The sequence below is a fragment of the Phoenix dactylifera genome, chromosome 1, assembly GCF_051530095.1.
Source record: "Phoenix dactylifera cultivar Ajwa chromosome 1, Ajwa_hap1_PhDact_Kaust_v1.1, whole genome shotgun sequence".
Classification (NCBI taxonomy): domain Eukaryota; kingdom Viridiplantae; phylum Streptophyta; class Magnoliopsida; order Arecales; family Arecaceae; genus Phoenix; species Phoenix dactylifera.
In genome coordinates this window covers 46,089,748-46,105,391 of record NC_143190.1, presented here as the reverse complement: position 1 = coordinate 46,105,391, position 15,644 = coordinate 46,089,748, and the positions used below count along the sequence as shown (strand labels likewise).

The 15,644-nt window shown below is 38.0% G+C and overlaps 1 protein-coding gene across 4 annotated transcripts; it reads right to left on the bottom strand.

Annotated features, from left to right (window-relative positions):
• Positions 1-121: 121 nt before the first annotated feature.
• LOC103708211 (uncharacterized) lies at positions 122-15,231 on the bottom strand. Of its 4 annotated transcripts, none has more exons than XM_039125719.3 (8): positions 14,026-15,231; positions 5,295-5,621; positions 5,047-5,207; positions 4,626-4,706; positions 4,415-4,471; positions 2,226-2,310; positions 2,009-2,142; positions 122-542 (listed from the first exon to the last, which is right to left on the bottom strand). In XM_039125719.3, the coding sequence occupies exons 1-3, from the start codon at positions 14,939-14,941 to the stop codon at positions 5,056-5,058; spliced, it is 1,395 nt and encodes a 464-aa protein (XP_038981647.2). In that variant the 5' UTR covers positions 14,942-15,231; the 3' UTR covers positions 122-542; positions 2,009-2,142; positions 2,226-2,310; positions 4,415-4,471; positions 4,626-4,706; positions 5,047-5,055. The 4 variants fall into 4 exon arrangements, with proteins under 4 accessions (XP_038981647.2, XP_088559704.1, XP_026660858.3 ...); XM_088703578.2 differs by having other exon boundaries at positions 2,009-2,135; XM_026805057.4 differs by having other exon boundaries at positions 5,082-5,207; positions 14,026-15,221.
• Positions 15,232-15,644: the final 413 nt, after the last annotated feature.

The following is a 15,644-nucleotide window of genomic DNA, read 5'->3' as shown; positions in this document are numbered from 1 at the left end:
CAAACATAGAGCAGCTCAAACATGTATCACCATTTCACCCCGGGAGAAAAGGGGATAAAAATAGAGTATCTGATGATACCAATAAAATATTTATCAAGATGTTGAGGCTTTCCTTACTCTATATTCCAAACATGAAATGAACATTTTAATAGCGATCTGCATCATCCTAGGAGTTGGACGGATGCCCTTCTTTCTGAAACTTGGTGATCTTATAGTTTGGTGACAACCAAATACTTCCCTCGCTTTGGTTTCAGAAAGCCCTATAAATTGGCTTTAAATATCACAGTGCCAGATTAGGTATGTATGCATGCCGATTCGATATGTATAACACCACATGCCAATTAGGTATGTATAACACACCCCAAGCGTGACTCTTGACCCAACATGATCTTCCATGCGAATGCATAACTCTGGGGAATACAAGAAGAAGCTCCTTGAAGGAAATGACAACCACAGCATGGATGCCTCTCAACATGGAATCAGCTAGTCAATTGAAACTGAACTGGGTGCTCATACTCCATGCATGCTGAACCGAATTGCACCTGGTCACAAGGCACAAAAAGGAATTGATGATTTAATTACATCCTATTTGATTATCAAAAAAATTATTATTGCAAGGTGCTTGGTCAGTTTACCAACAATGAGATCACCAATAAAAAACTTGAATGGCATTTTAGACATTGAACATAAGTTTTCAGAAGGGAAGTCATATGCCAGGTGGCTTTCTTAGCCTCCCTTATGCAGCATTTCTGGCATATTTAATGCATCACTTGTACGAGATGATGCCCTCTAATCACCTATCTGTAGAATTTTTTTCAAGACAATTCCAGCTTTTTAGCCTCACCCTTGATAAAAATGATGACTTACTTGGAAAGAATTGCATGAGATTGATTCAAAATAAGGCACACGAATCAGTTAAATCTTAAAAGCTAAAGTTATCAGTCAGGATTTAACATTCATCTACTGCTAAACAAGCCAAAAAAATATGACCATTGACAGTAGAGCTAACAATTTACAGGCTGTACGCGTAAACCAAAATGCATAAGCTTCTATATGGAAGCCAACAGATTTATCTTATACCCTATCCGTTAAAAATGCATAAGCTTATATGTGGAAGACAACAGATTTATCTTATACCCTATCCGTCAACAAAGGCACCACTTCATACGCACCAACCTTATGTCATCCATATCCACATGCGCACATATATTATCGATACTATATTATGAAATGAGAGGAATATGCCAAATAGATTCAATCCATCAAAAAATGATTCCCGTATTATCATTCTGTTTATTAAAAGATAATGCTGCCTAAATGGGCAATTATGCAATATAGATGAAGAGGCTAATTGTCTAATCTGCCAATCTTTAAACCAAAATCCATCTAATATCTAGCTAGAAACCACTAATTCACTCTCTATCACAGAAATCACCTGCTCTCTCTTAAATGTCACTGAACCCCACCCCCCTCTCTCTCTTTATATCTCAAATCTCTGAATCCCACCTTAGCCAACATCCTTTCAAATAATGACTTTTCAACAATGATTGACGGGGAGACCTAGGCTTTCATCTAAACCAAACTGATGGTAGCATAAAGCGGGAATGCTACATAAAGGTCCTCTTCTTGGTGGGAGCAGGCAATTCCTTATTTCAATTCTTCTTCACCTTCTCCTAAGTTTCTTCTTTTCCCTTAATTTTGAAGTGTTTCAAGTGAAAATCTTTGCTGGCTTTCTAGGTTTACATTTTTTATCATAGTTATCATGGTCAAATTTCTGAATCAATGATCATAATCCATGTGATCTTAAATGCTTTGCTATTTTCCTTTTTCTTGCTACGACTGATAGCAAAAAAGTTGCTTGGTTTTTGTTCTTTTTGCCTGAATGTTGTTTGGTCCGATTGTTACTCGTGACTTTAACAAATGTGTAGCATGGCACAATTTATAGCTTACTCATTAACAAGATAACACAAAATTTCTTACTATGCATAATGAAGAAAGATGATCACACCTTTCAGCTCTTGTTGATCCTTTTTGAAGTCAAACTTGAGGTTGTACTGAAGTAAAAGATGAATGTAGCTCATGACTTCAAAGACAGGTTGACAAAATGAATGCTCCTAATCAGCAAGGCTGCATGACTGCCAACTGAAATTCAGAATAATCAAGACATATACAGTAAAGGAAGGGGCAAAAATGATTTCGCATTCTAGAAATTCAAATATGCTTACCCTGTCTTAACCCAAATTGGAACAGAACAGCAACGGAGTGGCTGTAAACAAATTTTATGTTCTAAGATGGCCTGGCATGGATTTCCTTCAGTTACAAGAGAACCCAGTTTAGTAAGAACTATCGCAAATTAAAACCTCAGGATAGTTGTAGAGGCAAATTGATAGACATGATAAATCCACATTGCGCAACATCAAATCTTTATACTCACCAACAATGTCAAGAAAATCTTTGTTAACTCATTAACGAAGAAAGCCAGCAACTTCACTTTTGCTGCTCTTTACAGTATAAAACTCAAAATTCTAGGCTATATACATGTGTGCGTACATGCATGACTGTGTATACATATAAAATATTATATATCTACAAGCACATACCCCATAATAGATGGGATGGTTCTTTCAGGCAAAACATAAGAATTATTAGCATAAATGGTATGTATCTCAGTAAAATTTTCAATTCACTTTTCATATGAATGTGCCAGGAGATGTTGCAATATTTTATACATTAAACTTTGCAGATTGCTATGATATGATACATATGTAGCAAAACCAAGCTCAAGCCATGCTCAAATTATAATCAAGCCAAGCTTGGTTCAATTGTAGTCCAAGCCTAAATTCTGAATCTAAGCTCGATCAATTAATTTGAAACCATAATCAAGCTGTTCATGAACAGCTTGGGGAATTGTCAAAGAACTGGCAAGTATCTGAAATCTTTTTTAGGCTTTTATGTGCATACATATGTACATATCAATGTACAATTTAACCACAAGCACGTTATGTAATGCAGATGCATATTTTGGACCTACTTGCATGCATATCTACTTGCATACATTCGCACATACTAGATTTGCATGTGTATACATATATAGATATGCACGTGTGTGTGTGGGTGTGTGCATGCGTGGGTGTGGGTGTGTGCATATGTGGGTGGGTGTGGGTGTGTGTGGGCATGCATGCCCATGTGTGTGTGTGCATAGGTGTGTCGGGTGTGTGCGCGCGTGCAGGTCTGCGGGTGGGTGTGCGCATGTGCATCTGTCTGCATGCATGTGTGTGTGTGTACGTGCACGTGGGTGTGGGTGTGCATACGCGCAAGCATAGGCATGTGCGTACGCACGTGTGCAAGTGCACAGAGAGCAGACACACACATGCAATCGCACATGCATTTAGACAACACAGACATGCACAACATGCACACATCTGCACCCAAACTAGCACCATGCATGCGCCGTATGCAGACACACTAATGCACACAGAAAACTTGTGGACATACATGTATGTCAGTACACCCATGACCCACTTACACATTGCTCATGCACGCAAACACAAATAGGCATATATATACATATAATTTCACCTAAGTTTAGTGCATAGAACTCAATTTTATGAGAGATACTCATTAATCAATTCAAACAATCCAATACATCAATGACGATATAGAATGAACAAATTCAAACAAAATCTTTCTATTAACAAATAATAACTAAATATATATATTTATACTTTGGAGTTGTATGTATTATAATATTTAGACAAAATTTGTATTTACATATTAAGCTTGATCAAGCCAATTGCATGTAAGCAGGAAATTTTCAAAAAATCTTAGCATTATATAAAAGCGGTATATTTCCCGACCCCGACTTTACAATTCCCATGATGACCCTAACTAGATTTCTCCACCAGACTTGAACCATGCTAAACTTTTATAAAGGGGATTCTAAGAATTTTGGTCTCTTAAGGAGTATAAGTTGCAATTCCCATGATTCTGTGAGTAATAGGAGTCCCACAACCTCCAAAATCCAAATTCGTACTAGTTTTCGGAATGCAGTAAAACTTTAAAGCTTATCTAGATTAAGAATGTAATATAGCAAATATGTCTTAAATAATTTCATAAGGAAGGCACATTAGCAGCTAATCTTTAGCAGCCATGTGCACTTGCAGACATATTATAACTAGTATAACTATAAATATTAAATAGTATTAACAAGGATAATTGAATTTCTGTCCTCACTTCAAGAGGATGCACAAGTGTAACAGTAAACTGAAAATCATGTTATCAGGCATACCATCCATATTAGCTTGTAATAATTGGAAAACAATGCCATTAGGACTTAGTACCACTAGTAAAGAAAATCTTTGTGTATACTTCAAAATTTAAATCAACAAAATATCATAGGAATATTGAAATTTACCACAATAACTTATCAACCGCCAACAGTCTCAAGCTGTGGCATATGCAAATATGCTTCCTGCAGACAAGAACCAAAATTGTTAAACAAATTGTCATAAACAATTTTAGCAAAATGGGACTGTTCATACATCTAGAAAAAGAATTCTGAAAGCAGGACAAAGTTGTTGGCAAATCAAGTTGCTGATGAGCACAAGTAGATACATGCATCTTACCTTGACCAAGAATGAGAACTGCATTTGCAGAAAGGGGTAGAATGTCCTGAATCTTTTCACTCGTAAAGATTGCTTCAATAGCTAGAAGGAAAATGCAATAGAAGAAAAAAGTTTTCATTAATGGATTAATAAAGAGAACTCCATGAATATAAGAGATGACATAAAACACTTAAATTGGGTAAGATAAATCACAATATACAAAGATCCGATTCTATCAAAAGCCACGATTGCAATTTGAGACAGAGCAGCTCCATGAGCTCATATTCTATAGCATCAAATATAAAAGGTCCACAGCAACAGTACTGTAATATTGCTTATCCAGATAATGCAAGTAGGAGATTTTGGTTCTATGATGATCAAAAAAACATGTAGAATATGTTTCTAGTGATCAATAATCAAAATATAGCTTCTAACAGCTTACAAATGTTAACTAATCATGAAATTGATTTGCAAGACCTGAGATCTGAACTGCCTTCTGTTTGCTTTCATTCTTATCATTCTCACTGACAGGACATTCAATATCAGCGATTGACATCATATGCACTGAATATCCACCATCTGATACCCAAAAAACTTGCATCTCTGTAAAATTAATGATAGTGTATATTATATAATATGAACTATGAAGCATGGAAATACAGATGCACAGACACAAAAATTAAGGCATACTTGTAGAAATGTCAGGAAGAACAGCCAGCATTTGCACTTTCATGGTGTGATCCAGATGGTTCATATGAGCATCTTTGGGAGTTACAGGGCACTGGGCAGTGCCCTCTGGTGCCTTGACAGTACTATGCATGCTTAAAACATGCAAATCCCCAGCAGAATCTAAGATCAAAAACTTCTTCTGAGACAGTGCATGAATGGAGACTGCTTTTGCTGATGCCAGAACTCCCATAGCGTTTTTAGAATTTTGGACATCACCAGAACAAGTCATCACCACAAAAAATGAGTAATCACTTGAATTTTGACTCAGTCTCAGAGTCTTGAGCTTATCTGCAAGTAAGATGATACGGCACAAAGAGATTAATTGAATGAAACCATCAGTAACAGTTACAAGGTGCGAGCTAATAGAAAAATAACAGCATAATTTCATTCAGACAAGCCGTAGAATTCTGAAATCTTTTATCTCGTACAAAACATTTATAATAAAATCATAGGTTAAAAGGGAAACTAGAGTTCCATATTAGCAATAGATTTCACCATACTGAAAGTAAGGATATTATCTGCAGCTACCCATTCTATTTTCTCGTTGGGGCTGTTTGGAGCCCTGAAGCTCAACCTGCAAATCAAGTGGCATGCAACTTGAGCTGCAAGTGGATTGAGTTGCCACAAGATCACTACAGGTGTCAGTAGGGGGTCACAAGCGAGAGGCACTGAGCCACAGGGTTCAGGAGCAAAAGGCGCAGCGGCATTCCAATCTCTCTCTCCCCCTCTTTCTTCCTCAGCTCTCCTCCTTGTCACCTTCTCTAGTCCTGGAACTCCTAAACCGCACACCACAACCCAAGCCCTGGAATACTGCAGCTCTAGTCCCAGAGCTAGGAGGTATCGCGGTTACCCCGTTAGCCGGATCCTGTTGATGTGGACAGCACCCTAGCCCCAACGAACTTGTGGACCAACAAAACGCCTCCATGGCCATCATCATCGACCAGGGCTTCCCCTAGGTATTGCTGTGGGATGGGTCATGTGCCCGCCTCCCACTACTCCCACACCATCATCTCCTCTCTTGCCGGTGAAGGGGGTGTGCACTAGGGGTAGGAGGCCAGAGTAGGGAGATGGTGGTAGGAGGGTGGGGTTGATGGTGGAAGCACTCGAAGGAGGGGTGCACGGAATAGGAAGCGTCGAGAATTAGGGGGATGTCGAAGGGCATGGATAAGTTGGGGGAGTAGGGGGTGGAGGAGTCAAGAATGCAAGATGCATGAAGGCTAGGGCTTAATATCATGAGCCTACAGCTTGTCTCACAGCTGATTTGGCTGCAGGTTGATTTACGGCAAAAACAGGCTGAGTTGCAGGGGCCCTACAGCTTGATCTGCATCTTGCAGTCCAACTTCAGACCTCCAAACAAGCAGGTTGGCTCCGATCCTTAGCTGGACCTGCAATGCAGGTCAAGCAGTAGGCCTCCAACCAGCCCTTTAATTGAAAATTACTCAATTACCATGGAGTTCAGTGTTGAGCACAATATTTTCATAAGAAAGTTATTCGAGTAGAAACCATAAGCAATCATGCATTTTTTGTCCAAGAGAGCACAAATATGAAAGAACAGATAAAGCTCACTTGGAAGTACAAGACTGAAATCGAATGCCTTTCACTCATAAAAGATTGAGAAATGCCTATAATGTTCAAATGGCATATATTATTATTGAAACATGGCTTAGAAGATCACACTGTGCTGTCTCAACCATATATCTAGCAGAGCAGACTAGCCAGGTCAAGATGTTGGACAATTTTGTATCCAGTAAACACTAAGCCTTATGGATTAGTATGAGATATACATATTGACATGGCTAATTACTTTTAAGAACCTAACCTACCTCTTCACTATGCTAATGCTTGGAATGGTTCTACAAAACTCATTGGTTGTTCTTTGTCAAATCATTTTGCCACCATTGAACAGATGAAAAGAAGCTTTTTGGAAAAACAACAGTGCATCAAAAATCAGATTACAATTTGTTGAGTGGTTGTACAGTTTTTTTTGCCAAATTTTATTGAGCCAAAATGGTAAATCTGAACTAAGAACTTTTTAGGTCTTAGTATATTGTCAATTAATAAATGACCTGCCTTAAAAAACATGATATAAATTTCACACCATGCAGAAAACCCTAGAGAATCACACGGTTGATGGAATCCATCAATCTAATGGTTCTTCAAAATGAAATATAAAGACTCAGGAGATAAGATAAAGTGGATTGACGGCTACGAGAAGAAAATGGAGGAAATCAAGGAAGAAATCAATGACGTGATAAAAGTTGCAAGGCGTCAGAGCAATGCAAAAATACTAAGGACACCAAAAAAATGAATTCTTGAACCATTGCTGACCCATTTATGCTTTAAGAAATCAGGGATATCCGCATGCTTGCTTTGAAATCTAAAACCCATCAGACTCTTCATGGACAGCAACAAGCAGGAAACATACTCCTTGGACAGCAAACTGACGAAGCTGAGCACAGGGAAAATTATTGGAGTAATTACGATAATCCTGGACAGCAAGATTAAGGGTCTGAAGCACATCAACAGCAAGCAGTAAACTGCAAATTGGAGTAATTACGATAATCCTGGACAGCAAGATTAAGGGTCTGAAGCACATCAACAGCAAGCAGTAAACTGCAAATTTGGAGAAGCATCGATCTTTTCTTCTTTTTCTAATTCTGCTCTAGTACTGGTTATATATTGCAAGTATCACTAGTAAGTACAATTCTGAGTTATAAATATTCTCATATGTACTCTTTCAACATTTCTGCATTTTTGGTTAAATTTTTAGCTTGCATTCCTTTTCAATTTAAAAACTTTAAAAATTTGGATGTTAGATTTTTATTATATTTATGATTTACTTTATTCTTAAAATTTTACATTTTTATTTGAGCTTCTATGTATTCTATTAACTTTATTAAACTTTTGGGACTATTAGCTCTCTATAAACTTCATTAACTTCAAATTTATGGGGTTTTTTTCACTTATGATAATTTCGTCCTTTTTTCTCTTTCTACATTTCATTTTCTAAGTTTACGTCCCTGGACCTGAATTTTTTAACCAGTATTTGTTGGCAGAAATCAATTCCCTTCAAGTCTGATTGGATAAGGATGCAAATAGATTGGTTTGACTTAGGCCTATCTTAACAGAAATCTAACATGTATTTGCATCAAATCTGAGATTAACTGACAAGTATTCACTCAAATCAAGACTCCTATTAAGATTTGGACTGGGTCTCACGTCAAGAGGCTAGAGTCGGATACTTTCTATAATTAATTTTTGCTGATAGAATTGATTTCCTCGAGTAAAATCAGAATGAGGTCCAATTCTTCAAGATCCTTATCCATCCGAATTGGAAGAAATGTGTTTATCTTGGACTCAAGCTCAATTATAGGTCTTTGCCTTGGAATCGGTAGGGTCTAAAGTTCGACTGAATTTCTGACAAGTCCAGCTGAATATGAGTCTAAGTTCAGCTCAATTTTTGATAACTGCAACAGCCCAGGTTGAACCATATCTGACCAAGCCAAACAACTGACAAAATTTCATTTAATCTGAAGAGTATTTGACTTTGATTTGATTCAACTCAATATGTTTCCGTTATGGTTGTTAGACCTACGTAATACATTTGTAGATATCATGAGTAAAGCCATCCTTTTGTCTTTTCTTTTACTAGGAAGAGTAACAAAAAGGATGATGTTTAATAAGACAGTTTCACTTTCAGGACGTTTCTACTTGCACGGCTGTAAATAATGAGTTACTACATGTTTTTTACCTTTGGTTTTCTAGTTGACTGTGCCCTATTCCCCATGTATTTTTTTTACATTATCTTTCTCATGCATTGCACATGTAATTTGCTTGTTCATGACCAAATCAAAATTGCATTAAATATCAACCATTAGATTCATGTACAAGAACCAAGATCGGTCCTAAAGCTCATATGTAAAAAAAAATCTGAAACCATGATAACATATCCAAAATGACTTCCAAACAATATTGTTGCCTATCACTCTCAGTCCAACATTATTAAAGTTGCCAATGATGTTGTTAACCAACCTTCATGTCTATGGTGGATCCTGCATAAGCAAGTTTCCCAGGGGTGGGTGGGTGGGCATGACATTATTTTCAGTTTCTGTCCTGCTATACTTAAATACAGGTTTCTTATTGAGTACATCAATCAATGCATGTTCTGCTATAAGGATTTCTTTCTTTTTTCAGACTAAACTAACACCAGAATTATAAAGAACATAATTTTATGAATACACAATGAAAAAAAATACAACATTATCAGCAACTACTAAAACTTGTTTAAACCATCAGGAGGGTGTTCGTGTGACTGAACCGAGAATTCTAGATTCAAGAAGTTATTAAGGGGGAAAAACTAGTAAATTGAAGGAGGAAAATATATGTTGATCTTACAATTTTGATATAGGACAAGAATGACATGTTATTGAAGAAATATGAAAGAATATGAATTGATCCCGTACATCCAACATGCTAAGCAATATTTCATCCCTTGAAGAGACTACTGCCATCAATTATCATATCCCTCCACTTGCTCATCCCTTAAAGTGACCACTGCCACCAATTGTATATCCCTCCACTTGCAACTACACTCCATACCACTCCTTCCCAAGTCAAGTGCCAAATCTTAGTGTTTAAAATGGTTTCAGTCCGTGGACATTTGCCTTGATCTCTTCCATAAACTGGGATGGTTGAATAGAAGAGACTTTTGAAAGAGAGGAAGAAGGTTCCCTTTTATATAGAAGAGGAACTATCATGGAGACGCCTGGATTAAAGAAAGATGAATCCTTAAGGGGATCGATCAAATCGCACATCCAAATATTAATGAACCAAAAAAACTACTTTACTGGGCTTCTTTTGGGATCTTATTTCATGGAAATCCAACTCCTTTTAGTGGCCAATTATGACAGACTCTGGGTAGAGAAGACATCTAGCCAAAAGCAGGGAAAACTGTGGACCGTTTAGATATCATCAGAAATAGGGGAAATACCAATAACTTTAAGGGCATACGATAAAAAATTCAGGCAAAAGGGAGTCAGCAAGATTTTTGGAGAGGGACGCTACTAAAACTTTTAAGTGGGGCATACCAGGCCCCCTTGCTTCTAACATTCTAGCCGCCAACACTATAAACATCCTAGAGCCCCAAACTCTACCTTGTTAACAACTTCTATTACTGACATCACCAACATACTATGGTTGTGTTTGGAGGTTTTAGATTTTAAAAATCATGATTCTTTTTTCTTTTTATGAATTTGAAATTTTCAGATTTTAAAGATTAAGATTTTTTTGGTGATGTTTGGTTGTCAAATAGAGAGATTCAAAAATGGAAAAGATTAAAGGTAAAAAAAGAGAGAAAATGTGATAATGAAAAAAAATCTACTAAAAGTAGATATTTCCAATTTTGTGATCATGGGACCCTTTTAAGATTTCATCGTACAACCAAACACCCCATATGACAAAGACATGATTAATAATTTCAAAAAATAAAATCCATGATATTTTGATACATCCAAATGTACCCTAATGCTTAAGAAAATAGTAAATTGCAAAACTCCTATATAAACATTGTTCAGTGTTATAATTATCAGCTCATACCAGCCCCATCCCATGAATAACATCGACCACCATCATATTACATGCAAAACACATATCTCTATATTTTGAGATAAAATTGGAAAGTTTTCAAGAATAATTATGATCAAATAGGTCAACTATAAGACTCTTCTTGAATAAATCTTTACCCATTTGTAAAACAACCTTATTTTGTATTCTCAACACAACAACTCCGAGACTGTTTGTGATTAACAACCCTAGTTAGACTTCAAGTCCATTCTAATGTAAATTATGGGGCATTCACTAATCAAAATGATTAAATGCCTCTTATTTGATCTTTCCCTTATAATAACTCTTTCAATTGCATCTGAGACTACAATCCAATCCACATTTAAGACCAAGAACTTCAAGTGTTCATGGCCCAAGCCGACCAAGGCATGGACATGCTGCATGCCACACAATTCCAAAACATGGCATGAGCATGAGCACAATAGCATAGCATGGTACAAATGGCAAAAGCACAGGACTTTTCAGATATTTCTAAGTTTGATACTTTAAGCTTTTTCTTAGGCTGCTAAGAGCCATTTCTTGCATTAATTAAACCCCAACATTCATCATACAATCAAGAATATAGGCATGTATGCATATTGAATATTGTATAGTGTGTTCTTTAAGCCCATATAGCATTCTAACACTGTGCTATCATAAGTTTATTGACAACGCTTGGTTTGAAATGGAAGTAATCATTCATGAAATTATGGATGCAAAAAATTTGGAAAACTAAGATTTGAAAACAATTATGTATAATGCTTGTTAAAGTGTTGGCTGCTGATTGGCATTATATTTAATTAAAAAAAAATGGAGACCAAGATATTAGACTTCTCTTACCAGGTCTCAAGTCTTAGTGCTGTTTGGATATAATAAAAAGAGCTTTTAAGATTTAAGGCATTTATATTATTTAAAAGTAGCAAATCTGACCCGAACCCAAAATCTAAAACTTGTTCTTGAGTTGGAAAATTAACTTTTTCTTTTGATAGAATTTAAATTTCAAAAAAAAAATATCGAATTAAAATAGGGTGTAGTTCCTTATTTATATGTAAAATATTAAGTAAATGGAATACTTAAAAGATATGTATCAAGAAAAGGTTTGTTTTACCCACATGTTGACTCATAGCCTTATCCTAATCAACACACATCTCCAATCAATGTTTGTCGCCTCGATACTGGACCCTGCATAGGTACCAACCTAGTACAGTGTTGCTATGCCCAATAAAGGAGCCAGTTCGGCAGACTGAGACTCAGTATGCCCCCTTACCAAGTCTTTATTCGGTACCAATACCATACGGCCGATATGGGGTGGTGCGCATAGGTACGGCTAACCTTGATCTTTAAATTGTGGAAAACCAAAAAAAAGTATAATAGTCATAGGCTTGGTGTCGAAAGTAACTAGCAAATGATTCAGTACGAGTTAATACCAAGCAATATTTAGAACTTGCGCAGAGCTCAACATAGATCCCATGCCTAGTATCAGCATGAGACTGCATTTTAAATCTCTGTTTATGATTGTTCTTCATACGATATGTTAGTCGTGAAAAATATTACTTTAAAAGGAAGATGGAAGGATCAACAAATGAGTTTGCAAGTAAAAGTTTTGTGCCATGCAAGTGTGGAAATTAAGAATTTGCATACTGGCTATTAAAATCCCTTCTAAGCATTTCGGCTTGCAGACTTATCATGTTAAATGACTGCATTAAGTAGCCTTTAAAATCATGAAGTGAATATCTCCCTATATTTAGAATTATAATTAAAAGTTTAAACCGAAATGTTTATATCAAATGGACATATATAGTATGAATCATACTGATATGTAGTATGCTGAAGGCTCGAAGTCCACTAATCATTGTTCAAATATCAACTGCAAGAAGGGTTTAGGATTACTTTCAAGCCTTCATCATTTGGAGTTTGTCTCTAGATTATCAATGATCGATTTTGATAATCTCATTTTATTTTAGAAGAGGACAATCAAGATGTGGTATTTTTTATAAGCATGTTGGTGTAAATATCAAAGAAGATAAGCTCATAAGGTTTTTAAGATAGAAAGGATGATTTAGTTTCTCACACGATTGAGAACAAAAGCTGCTTCTATCATTTTTGCTTTGAGATTTATTTAAGGTGTTTTAGTGTATCCCTTCAGTGATTAAACACTGTAGCTTACCGTTAACATATGCTAGAGCAAATTTGGTAATAAACATAAAAAGGACCACATCACATCCTAAAAATGGTGCAAGAAATGTGTACATATATAGGGCAAAATAGTTTCTAAGAATGATAGAAGAAATATGTGCATGCCAAGCTTGACAAATAAGCAAGATATTTTACTTTAGAACTGAAAACTTCTATCTGCTTTCATTGTATTATTCGTTGCATATGAGAAGTGTTTTGTGGCCCAACCTTAGTACGCAAAAAAAAAAAAAAAAAAGCTCCATGACCACGTCATGAGGGGTTGGTTATTTATATTGTAACACCTGCGTCACACCAATCACTTTGTGCCATATGGTGAAGAGCTTTCTCTAGTACCATGGCTTAGCCCCATAGAATTTCTCAATCAATATAAATCCATATATTTGAGGTCAATACAGCCTATGCAGGCAAAACTATGACAAAACATACAGCACATAGTCACCAAAAAATCATAAGACAACGTCCACAATTTCATGAGGTACCCAATATATGTTAGTAGTTTCTTCTTTTCCTTTTTCCTTTTGAGAATAACAGCGGAAGCACCACCACATTTCTGAGTTCAAAACGAGACCCATTCCTAAAGCGAATGCTGAGGAGAGATGTGCAACCTCAGAGCAGAGCCCCACTGGCTATATCAAATAATATTTGTATATTTGTACCATAGTAATGATTCATCCATTTGTTTCCAATACTAGGAGTCCATCAGGTGAACTGTATGGCAAGATTTAATAATGATTCCAGTCCTTGCTGTAATTATTTAGGGCTGCTCTGCATGCAAATTCCAGCTCGATGACAAAAATTATTAAATATGCTGACTATCGCAAACTATGATCAAATTCTTCTTAGATTCTGATGCGAACTAGCCAGCAGAATGAAATGAAGGGAAAAAATTACTTACAGGAAGCGCGATCTCCGGCTGTCCCTTTTTCCACTACACTTTCCAATTCAGCACCTCTATCGTTGCAGCAACAACCAGCCTCAGGTCTCGGCAGCTTGCCAGCGGCAAGAGATGGTGGACCACTCCTGGCAGAGCTCGGAGGAACCACCACCCCGTTTAAAACACCCTTCTTGCATGCATCCACAACTGAATCAATGCCCTTAACTGCACTGAGCCTTTTCTTCCCCACACCGCCACGCCTCGCAACCCTTCCTTCTCCCTTAATCAAGGGCCTCAGAGGGAAGACCCTAACCCCATCCATCTCCCCAAGAAGCAGAAACCCCATCGAGACAGCGACCGAGTAGACCGGCAGCACGAGGTCAACGACCGCACACTTCATCAGATCGACGGCCGGATGACCGCCACCGCCGTCGTCAGGGTCGCCTGGCAGACGGGCGACGAAGACCCAGATCTGGTTGGCGGCGAGGGAGTGGAGGACGAAGACGTTGGTGGAGGCGGCGAGGCGAACGGAGAGGCCGTGGGGGAGGGGGAGGGCGAGGGCGGAGCGGGCGCGATCGCTCTTGAAGTTGAGGCGCGCGGGGGCGAAGAGGTCGCAGGAGAGGAGGATCCAGGCGCGGAGTTGGACGGCGGAGCCGGAGGCGAGGGGGGAGGCGGCGAGGAAGATCACGTGGCCGGCGGCGGCGGGGGAGGGGAGGAGGCGGAGGAAGCAGGCGGCGGTGGAGACGGGAGGGACGGCGGTGGGAGGGGGAGGGGAAGAGAAGGGGGAGAAGGAGGGGTAGAGGAGGCATGAGGAGTCGGAGAGCATGAGGGCGAGGGAACGGGAGGAGGGCTCGAAGAGGAGGGTGGAAACAGCGGGCGGGGGCTGCGGCTGGGTCTTGGGGAGGAGGTCGACGAGAGTACGAGCGTGAAGCCGCATAACAACCTCCTCTGTCGGCGCGGCGAACTTAATTTGTCTTCTTATCCCACAGCTCCATCTACGATGATTTATATAGGGCACCGCTTAACATATCCCATACCACAACATGCCTCCGCGTGGTGTCATCGTCCTCTCTTCGGCGAGTATGGAGACGACTCCCGTTATTTGTTTTCCTCTCAGAGGGACTCCTTTCTGTACTCTTTAGCCGAGTCAAACCCCGAATTAAATCTGGAATAGTAGTACTGGTGCCATGGGACTCCCACTTTCTGCACCCAAAAGAGGACACAAATCCCATTATCCTAGGTTTTTTTTTTGGGATAGGTATTATCCTAGATAACCCGACAGAATACTTATCCTTGAAATATTCTCAATCCCTATTTGGAAATCCATTTTTTTCATTGTCCAAACAGCTGGAAATATTAATTTTCCAAAAAAATTATTTTTTTTCATGCTTTCTTTACGACAACCAAACATACTCTACTGTAATAGAAGGTGGGAATAATATCAGTAGTCTATTCTAGTTCAATTTATCTTTTGAGTGCGCCCTCTTTTAAATTGTGAATTTAACAAATTTTAGCAAATTCAGGAAAAAAATAATTTTTTTCAAGAATTGTAAAAATAATATTTTCAACAAGTGAGCATATTTGAAAGAATTGTAAACTTTGAATACTAGTAACGTATCGAAGAAAAACCTCGAATAGTA